This window comes from Orycteropus afer, unplaced genomic scaffold (genome assembly GCF_000298275.1).
Source record: "Orycteropus afer afer isolate SDZICR_OR568_19922 unplaced genomic scaffold, OryAfe1.0 scaffold00032, whole genome shotgun sequence".
Lineage (NCBI taxonomy): Eukaryota > Metazoa > Chordata > Mammalia > Tubulidentata > Orycteropodidae > Orycteropus > Orycteropus afer.
In genome coordinates, this window is record NW_006921619.1 from 10,371,138 (window position 1) to 10,381,197 (window position 10,060).

The 10,060-nt window shown below is 40.6% G+C and overlaps 1 protein-coding gene across 1 annotated transcript in view; it reads left to right on the top strand.

Moving 5' to 3' along the window:
- The first annotated feature begins 2,625 nt into the window (after positions 1-2,625).
- FETUB (fetuin B) overlaps positions 2,626-10,060 on the top strand; it is a 12,536-nt gene continuing 5,101 nt past the window's right edge. The window contains exons 1-5 of the mRNA XM_007935981.1: positions 2,626-2,850; positions 3,158-3,268; positions 4,634-4,721; positions 5,785-5,954; positions 6,911-7,012. Of these exons, the coding sequence (XP_007934172.1) occupies positions 2,626-2,850; positions 3,158-3,268; positions 4,634-4,721; positions 5,785-5,954; positions 6,911-7,012 (696 nt within the window). The remainder of the gene's footprint in view (positions 2,851-3,157; positions 3,269-4,633; positions 4,722-5,784; positions 5,955-6,910; positions 7,013-10,060) is intronic.

A 10,060-nucleotide genomic window follows, 5' to 3' on the forward strand; every position in this document is an offset into this window, starting at 1 on the left:
TCCCTGCCCCCATTTTTTTTTTTCCAAATGATTTTGAGTTTTGTTCCACATTGTTCTCCCTCTCTATCCAGGATCTCCTGCATAGATTCCCCCTCTGAGTGGTTGACAGTAGTAGCCGGACACTATCTACCTCTTCTGGTCTCATAGTCATATAGGCTGCGGATCGCATGATATACCAGTCTCTAGGAATAATTGTTTCCATGCTTCTTTGGTTTTCTTCATTCTTCTTTGCTCTGGACAAAGAGAGACCCATCATTGCATCTAGATGGCTGCTTGCAAGCTTTTAGATCCCAGTCGCTCGCCAAAGCAGGAGGTAGAACAATGCTTTGTGTAGTATGTTATGCTAATTGAGCTTGATGTCCCCTGTGACGATGGTTCCAAGCCCACAGGTTTAACTACTTGGTCCCTCTGGGTAGCTGGCTGTGACCAAGGAGGTACACTGCAATCTTTACCATTCTTTTAAAAAGCAGAGTTTTAGGCCAGCCACCTGCAAAGTCCATCTTGAGTGAGCACAGCTTAGAATTTAAGAAGTTTGTTTCCATACAGTTCTGTGGAAGAAGGTGTAGATTTGGAGTATGATTCTAGACATTTATATGACAAAAAAAATCTTTATATATATATATATATATATATATTTGCACAGTTTTAAAATAACCTAGAAGAAAAAGTCTGTTAGTCTGCTGCTGTTAAGTCGTTTCTGACTCATGGAGATTCTGTGTGTTTGGGAAGATTAATTGTGAGAAGTAGACTGGTATAGGATGTATTTCAGATGGGAAGCTAATATTAGACTGCTTCATAGGGTTTCCTGGGCTGTAATCAATTGGTTTGTGCTCAGCTGCTAACCTAAATGCAAACTCACCCAGTGGTACAGCAGAAGAAAAAGCCTGGTGATCTGCCTCCATTTTGCATTATAGCCAAGAAACTTAGTTGACAACAGAATTCTTGGGAAGAGGGTGGTTATGGGCATGGTTTTTCATGAACTAGGGTTCCATGGAACATCTTTTGTGATAGCCTAATCTACAGGCTTGGTAATCTGCTTCCATTAAGATTATAGCCAAGAAAACCTTACTACTCTGTAACACATGTGGTCACCATGAGTCAGAACCAACTTGCTGGCAACCAACAACAATAATCTTCATGGAAGCAGATCACCAGGCCTTTCTTCAGCAAAGCCGCTGAGTAGGTTGGAACTGTAACCTTTACGTTAGCAGTTGAGTACAAAATGTTTGTGCCACCTAGAGACCTATTTAAATAGCCTGTTGTTGTGTGCCATTCAGTCAATTTCAACTCACAGTGACCCTATCTAAAACCAAACTCACTGCTGTTGAGTCGGATCCAACTAGTAGCAACCCCTCCTTGGGTTTCCAAGGCGGTATTTCTATGGAAGTAGATAGCCCAATCTTCCTTTCCAGGAGCGGCTGGTGGGTTTGAATGGCCAGCTTTCTGGTTAGCAGTCAAATGCCTTATGCACTATGCCACAGAGCTCCCAGCCACCCTACAGGACAGAATATAATTGCCCTGCAGGGTTTCTTAGGCTATAATCTCAAGGGCAGTGAGTTTGGTTTGATTTGAATCTTTACAGAAGCAGATTTAAATAACTTAAAGGAGGCTAAAGGAGCTCTGGTAGCCTAATGCCTTAGGCATTTGACTGCTAACCAGAAGGCTGGTTGTTCAAACCCAACAGCCACTCCTCGAAAGGAAGGTTGGGCAATCAATCTACTTCCGGTGGAAACCCCTGGAAACCCAAGGAGGGGTCGGCTATGAGTCAGGTACAACTTGAGGGCACATAACAACAACAACAACAAAGGAGGGTAAATAGAATATTTTCTAGCTAGATGCTCAAAATGCTTTAGGGAGATCACTTGTGCCACTCAAATGTAAGTAAGTGTTTAGGGATATTTCCTTGAGCTAGTAAGAGATGGTGACCATGGAATCAACCAGGAATCTTGAACTCACTGAGCACAACTGGGACATGCGGTCCCGGTCCCATGAACTATGCCTGAGACCATATTAGCGTGGCTGAGAAGATCAGCTGGAGGGAGGGTGCTATGAGAGATGGGGAGATGGTGACAGTCCTCATATTCTCATTCAGGTAAAGACTAGACATGAACTGGAATCTATCATGACCCTCTAGGAGCCTTGGCCACATATTTATTAAGATTTCTTGGGAAAGGGTTGTTGTTGTTGTGTTGTTAAGTGCCCTTGAGTCAGGCAGACTCATAGTGACCCCTCCTTGGGTTTCCGAGGCAGTATCACTACGGAAGTGGATTGCCCCATCTTCCTTCCGAGGAGTGGCTGGTGGGTTTGAACCACCAGCCTTCTGGTTAGCAGTCAAGTGCCTTAGGCACTATGCTATGGAAACTGAAATTTGTTTACACACACATGGATATGAGCTTGCTCTGTACTCCAACGTTACAAATATTGGCAAATACTATCTAAAGTATTGACTCATGGACATCTGCCTTTAGAATTCAAGGTGATAAAATGGAACATGATGTTTCAAATCCTGGTCAATAATTCAGATTGTGATTACAAAACTGTTTAAATCTGCCTTAAAAAGTCCTGCAGCCCAGTCCAGTCCTGCAGCTCCACAGGCTGACCATCCAGGGCTTTATTTCCCACAGGATGGGTCTACTCCTGCCCCTGGCACTCTGTGCCCTGGCCACATGCTGTGGGGCTACATCTATGCCCCAGCCAGTCCCCAAGCCCTCACTACTCCTCCCCCGGGGCTGCAATGACTCAGACGTGCTGGGCTTCGCTGGCTTCGCCCTGGAGAATATCAACAAAGACCGAAAGGAGGGTTATGTCCTGAGTCTCAACCGAGTCAGTGACGCCTGGCAATACAGACAGGCAAGTGAGGGTCATAAGAGCATGTTTCTGTGGAGGCCAGGGTCTGGGGTGGGACTAGAGACACAAGGGAGCAGGTGCGTTTCAAACTGTCAAGCTGAGAAAGCTCTGCTGTCCCCTGTCACATGTGCTATAATGCTTCTACTGTCATTAGGAAGAAGGGCTAGCAAACATTCTAACACTTGCCCAGTATTCAACAATTCTTACAGATTCTTCAAAGCATAATGTCCTTTTGCTCTGCCATCAAGCAGGTCTTTTGGGGTTTCTGCTTCGTGTAGGATGTGGTGCATTTCTTCACCCTGTCCTGCAGGATGTTCCGGGATCCCTGTTCTATCTCACTCTAGATGTGTTGGAGACACACTGCCATGTGCTCAGCAAAAAGTCATGGATGGACTGTGAAGTGAGGGACCTACATGAATCGGTAAGTACTGATTCTCAGTGGTTCTAGGGAGAAAAGCTAGATCACCCTTTTCCTACAGAGTAAAGATTGTTCAATGGCTATCATCATTTCAATGTCTCTTTTCATAATCTCATTGGCAGGGTGTCTATGTGCTTCTTCTAATGTCATGGACAGGGCGAAGTGTCTTTCTAAAAGTCCCCCTGGGGTCATGGAGACCAGAAATGCAAAGTTATTCAGAAGTTGCTTGGTGAACTCAAATTTTCTACCTCCAGGATCCTTTTGCAGGCTTTTGAGCAGTGTTTAAAATGTGAAAAGGGATCTAAGGTGAAGAGTGTAAGTGTGTGTTTAAGGTAGACTGTGGTAGCTCTGGTGCATAGTGCCTAAGGCACTTGACTGCTAACCAGAAGGCTAGCAGTTCAAATCCACCAGCCACTCCTCGGAAGGAAGATGGGGCAATCCACTTCCGTAGTGATACTGCCTCGGAAACCCAGGGAGGGGTCGCTATGAGTCGGGTCTCACTCGACGGCACATAACAACAACAATATGGTAGCAATGGAGATAGAGCCTTTTTTTTTTTTTTTTTTTGTATGTTTCATTCTAAGGAAACTGGGTATGGTCACACATTATAGGAGCTCTAGATGTTTCATGAAAGAGAAATACTTTCCTGGAATCACAGAATCAAAAGAACCTTTAGAAGAAGATTCCTAGATACTGATGTGTTTGCAAGTAAACCATTTGACCAAAATATCTTTTTCTTATCGTAACCAAGTTTGTCAAACTGAACCTTCCTGATTTTGAAAAGCAAATTGTCTTTTGCCCTCTTGTGAGTGATATTTGTTAAGGGGATGCGAACTACATTAACAAATTAAAAGTTGCATAATGAGTCCATCATAATAGAGGTTTCCTTCTCACTCATGTAAAGTTCAAAATAGGAGTTCTGATCAGGCAGGAAACTTTCCTTCAAGGGGTGACTTGGAGATCCAGCTGCCGTGCACGTTGTGGCTCTAGACTCTGCCATTCTCAACTGTGGCCTCCCTGGGGGCATGCTTGTCTGCACCAAGCTATGAAAGAGGAGCAGGTGACCTTTATGGGCCAGACCTGGAAGTGTAATACATCACTTCTGCTCACCTTCCTGTGGTTAGAACTCAGTTATAAAAAGTCACACTGTAAGGGAGGCTGGAAGTATAGCCTACCTGCGTCCCAGGAATAAAAGATGAAACAAACTTGATGATCAGCTACCATTTTCTCCCTTCCAAAAACAATGAAAATTGGACCTTAAATATCATATCACTTTTTTAAAAAAATCTCCAAATTCCATTTGTTGGGCATTTTTAACACCCATGGTTCATCCCTCCATTGTCGTAAAATGTGTTTGCTTGGTTCCAGGTTTATGGTCGATGCAAAGCAATGTTTTATGTTAATAAGCCAAGAAGAATTCTCTATTTAGTTGCCTATAACTGTACCGTTCGCCCAGGTAAGAGATCACTCTGATTTTGTTCATTTTAATAAATGGTAGGGAAAGAGGATTAAGTAGGTCTTGAGTTTTTTTATGACAAGGAGCTCAGGTGGTATAGTGCCTAAGGCTAACCAGAAGATTGGTGGTTCAAACTCACTGGCCATTCCTTGGAAGGAAGACTGGGCAATGTACTGTAGAGATACTGCCTTGGAAACCCAAGAAGGGGTTGCTCTTAGCTAGAACTGACTCAACAGCAGTGAATTTGATTTTTTTTGGTTTATGACAAGGGTATACAGGTTTTCTCCCAATCTTATCTTCATTTTTATTTCAAGGTCAAATTCTTAATATTTTCAATATTAGTCTCCCATCTGAAGTTCCTCTTATACTACTCTACTTCTCACAATTAATCTTCCCAAATAATTCAAAATATCCAATCCTGAATTTTTAGTCATAAAAGGCATGTCTACAACTGCTTCCCAGACTCGTTTCTAGTTCTATCTGCCATTATTTCCTTGTCTACACCAAATCTACACACTACTCAACTGGATGCTTCTGAATACACATCACATTCTCTGATCTTTGCACCTTGGTTATACCTCTCCCTCCTCAAAACATGCCTTTCCCAGATGGCATCTGCATTTGGAATTCATACCCCTGAAGCCTGCAGTAGAGTTAGACATTATGTGAGGTTTTAGGAACACCTGACATGACATAATGAAACCCCAACCTTGAAAGGCACTCAGTCTGCTTTACAGACACAATGATGATGGAAGGTATTGACCTCATTGGGGGAGAAAGGTCTTATATCAACATGCTATATGATATGTTATTAAGTAATATTTCTAGTGTAAATAAATTTGTGTGAAGTCAAATGCATTTTGCTTTGATTTTATTTTAATCATGAAAAGTAATACATGCTTATTGCAGAAAACTGACTTGCTTTCCAGAAAATTGCCTTTATCACCCCATCCTTGCTAACACTGAATTTTTGTCAGTTTTTGCCTTTGTCGTGTTCATAGGATTTATAGGACTAAACTCAATAAAGAGTTTTGTTTTAAATTGGTCTCTTTGACTTCAACAGTTTCTCGAAGAAAGATTCATAATACGTGCCCTGACTGCCCAAGTCCCAGCTCCGCTGATTTGTCAGATCCCAGAGTTTTGGAAGCTGCCACTGAATCTCTTGCAAAATACAACAAAAAGAGCACCTCAAAACAATATTCTCTTGTCAAAGTCATCAGGGCTTCCAGTCAGGTAAAGCTAAAATGCCCAAGCCAGTTACACGTAACATGTGTCTCACAGTGTTGCTATAGGTTCTTAAGCTAAGATTAGAATACCAAGGCTTTTTTTTTTTTTTTTAAATAACAGGGGTCTTCTCTTTCTTTATAATCCCTACTGTGGTAGACTTGGTAAAAGCACATTCTATCATACTTTAGTTTCTGAATTGTTCCATGGCATTTCCATAAGAGTTATGTTATTTGATCTTACCTTCATTGGCCTTATGGTAAGATGGGGAATAGACTCATTGCCTCCTTGAGGAGTCTCTCTAGGTTCACTAGTTTCTGGTACTTTCTCATGTCTGTTGACCATGGACCATTTAGCAAGTCACTTCTACTCCATAATAAGGCCTGCAGTGGAAGTTTAATTTTATGGGTTTGAAGAAACAGATGGTTGTTGTTGTTGTTATGTGCCATGGAGTCGGACCCGACTCATAGTGACGCCTTCTTGGGTTTCCGAGACAGTATCACTATAGAAGTAGATTGCCCAACCTTCCTTCCAAGGAGTGTCTCGTGGGTTTGAACTGGCAGCCTTCTGGTTAGCAGTCAAGTGCTTTAGGCACTATGCTACCAGAGCTCCTGAAGAAACAGATACTCATAAGTATTTGGATTGCACTGATATCTCTAGCAAATGGAGAAAAACGTATCTAAAAGGCAATTCTATTAGAGGAAGGAAAAAAATCCCTCCAAAGGAAAGAATTTAGGGCCCACTCAAATTCTTAAAAGGGGAACAGAGATATGGTGCTTATATTTCCTATGCAACAAATCATAAAACATTTTTGATCAGTGTGGGGATTTGCAGGGACAACAGGATAGATGTACTGACTGTCACTCTGGGGGTGTTTTGTTTCTGTAACTATAGCGTCTCTAAACCTGAATCATGTTCCTGCATGGGAAGGTTTGATTTTTCTTTCTCATCTTATCTTTTAACAGTGGGTGTTTGGTCCTGGCACCTTTGTGGAATATTTGGTTAAAGAGTCACCATGTACCAAATCCCAAACCAGCAGCTGTTCACTTCAGCTCTCCGACTCTGTGGTAAGTGTTCCTTAATGCCTTTATAATTTAAGAGTTGGATTCCCAGTTCATCTAGAAGTATTTACTGAGTGTCAATTATGTACAATGTATTGTAGAGCTTAAGCTTTCTTTCCTCATGTCAAGGAGTTTATTGATTATAGATAAGGCAAGCCCAGATGCAGTAAATCAGGGATTTTATTGAACTATGTAGTACAATTGCAGAAAGTGATCATAGGGGATAGTAAAAATACAGACAAAATCTCTGCAGTGATTGGTGATGGTCCTTCTTTGGTCTGAACAAATCATGTTGGAATATAGTGTGGTATTGCATTCCAGGGACTACCTTTTAAGGACAAAGTCAAATAGGTCTTCATTCGAAGGACTGCATCCAAGATGAAGAGGGGCCTTGAAACCCTTTGAAATGTAAACTGGCATGGTGTATTCAAGCTTAAAGATCAGTGGTTTTTAGTTTATTCACAGAGTTGTGTCACCATCACCACTATCTAATTTCAGAATTTTTTCATCATCTCCGAAGAACCTCCATACACATTAGCGGTCAGTCCCCATTTCCTCTTCCCCCAGGTCTTAGCAATTGTTAGTCTAGTTTCTGTCTTTATGGCTTTGCCTATCCTGGATATTTTACATACACCTGTTTTGATTAGGAGCTCTGGTGACATAGTGCCTAAGGCATTTGACTGCTAACCAGAAGGCTGGCGGTTCAAATCCACCAGCCACTTCTTTGAAGGCAGGTTGGGCAATCTACTTCTGTAGTGATACCACCTCAAAAACTCAAGGATGGGTCACTATGAGTCGGATCCAACTCAGTGGCAGTGAGTTTGGTTTGGTTTGTTGTTTTGGTTATCTAGTGCTGCTTTAGCAGAAGATACAAGTGGATGTCTGTAACAAACAGGGACTTACTCTCTTACAGTTCAAGAGGCTAGATGTCTGAGTTCAAAGTGCCAGCTCTAGGGGCTGGGTGAAGGCCCCTTAACCTTGGGTTTCAGCTCTGCCTCTTGTTCCTAGCCCACTGGAGGCATCTTTTACTCTTAACTCAGCAGCTGTTGACTGCTGAGGCTAATAAACCGAAGGCTGACAAATAAAATGGCACAGTCCCCAGATTATCAAGCAACATGGCAGGCCATCATTTCAAGTCCAGAAACAGTGCTAAGATGAGCAGACAACATGGCAGACCACTCACTGATGACTCAGCTGAATGCAGCATCCAAATATGCCAAGAAGCTCAAGATCCTTCTCATAGCTTCTTCCTATATACTAGATGCAGCCCATATCCCTAAGGGAGCTACTCAGCTGCTTACAGTAGATTCCACCATGGAGTTGGTTAATAGTCTCATCATGGGTAATAACAACATCCAGCTGCTAGCCACTCAACACCAGGCCCAGACAAGTTGACACACTACCTTAAACTACCACAATACCTACTCCTCACTTGTTGACCATCTTTTTATCTGACATTTTGCATTTAAGACAATAGTAAAATATCTACTATCCAACTCTTTTGCAGTATGTCTGGCATAATGAATGCTAAGTGCTAGGTCAGAGTAACACTGGCCATGATGTTTAAGGTTCTGTGTTAACTTGGCTGGGCCATGATTTTCAATGGTTTAGCAATTATGTAATGATGTAATTTGACAGTTATGTAAATGATTTAGTCATCCTCCATTTTGTGATCTGATGTGATCATCCTCCATTTTTCCATAATGCCAATTTTCACATACTTCCCGGTCTTTGGAATCTAACCATAAGTGAGGAGAAGATGTAAATGGATTTATACAATGTGTGATCTTTTGTATCTGGCTTCTTTACACTGCATTATGTTTTCAAGGTTTATCCATGTTGTAGAATGTATCACTACTTCATTCCTCTTAATTGCTGATTAATATTCCATTTCATGGTTAAACCACATTTTGTTTATCCATTCATCACATGATGGATATCTGGGTTGTTTCCACATTTTGACAACGAGAAATAATGCTTCTATTGAAATTACATACAAATTTTTGTGTTTTTATTTCTCTTGGATATATAAATAATATATATATAGAATTACAGGTCATAGGAAACTCTGTTTAACATTTTGAGGAACGGCCTGACTATTTTCCAAAGTGATTACACCATTTTACAATCCTATCAGCTGAGTTTTCCACTTTCTGTACATCTTTGCTAATATTTGTCATTATCTATCTTTTTTGGTTGTAGCTATCTTACTAGCTGAGAGCTGATATTTCACTATGGTTTTGATTTGCATTTCCTTGATGGCTAATGATGTTGAACATCTTTTCACATGTTTAATGGCTATATGTATATCTTCTTTGGAAAAATGTCTATTTAGATATTTTGCCAATTTTTAATATGTTTGTTTTAGAATTCTAAGAGTTCTTTCTATATACTGAATAGAATCTCCTTATCAGATATATGACTTTTTATTTCTCCTTTGAATTTTGCCAGTGTTTTGCAGAATTCCTACAAAACTTGCTATATGACAGGGCTCTGTTTTTAGGTTAATATATGTTTATAGTTGTTATGGCTTCTTGATGTATTGACCCTTTTTTGATCATATAATTTTCTTTGTCTCTAGCAACAATTTTTGTCTTAAAGTCAATTTTTTCTGTTATTTGTATAGTGACTGAAGTTCTCTTTTTGTTGCTATTTGTATAGTTTAATTTTTTTCCATCCATTTATTTTCAACTTATTTGTGTCTCTCACAAGGTTTTTTAAATCCAGTTAATTTAGTATTCTGAATTTCTAATGGAATAATTGGGAAAACACATTTGTCATGCTCTGTGACACCTCTCTCCCTCACTCTTCAATGATATATTGTTATAATCCAAAAACTTTCTGGTTATTTAAGAAGAATAATATAACTTAGGCTTACAGGTGAGGAGAGACATTCATTATCACAAAGGATGTTTCAAAATCTGTCCTGAAATACAATGCTGTCAGTGATAGGATAATATCCACACGCCTACAAGGAAGACCCGTTAATATGACTGTTATTCAAATTTATGCCCCAACCACCAAAGCCACACATGAGGAAATTGAAGAATTTTA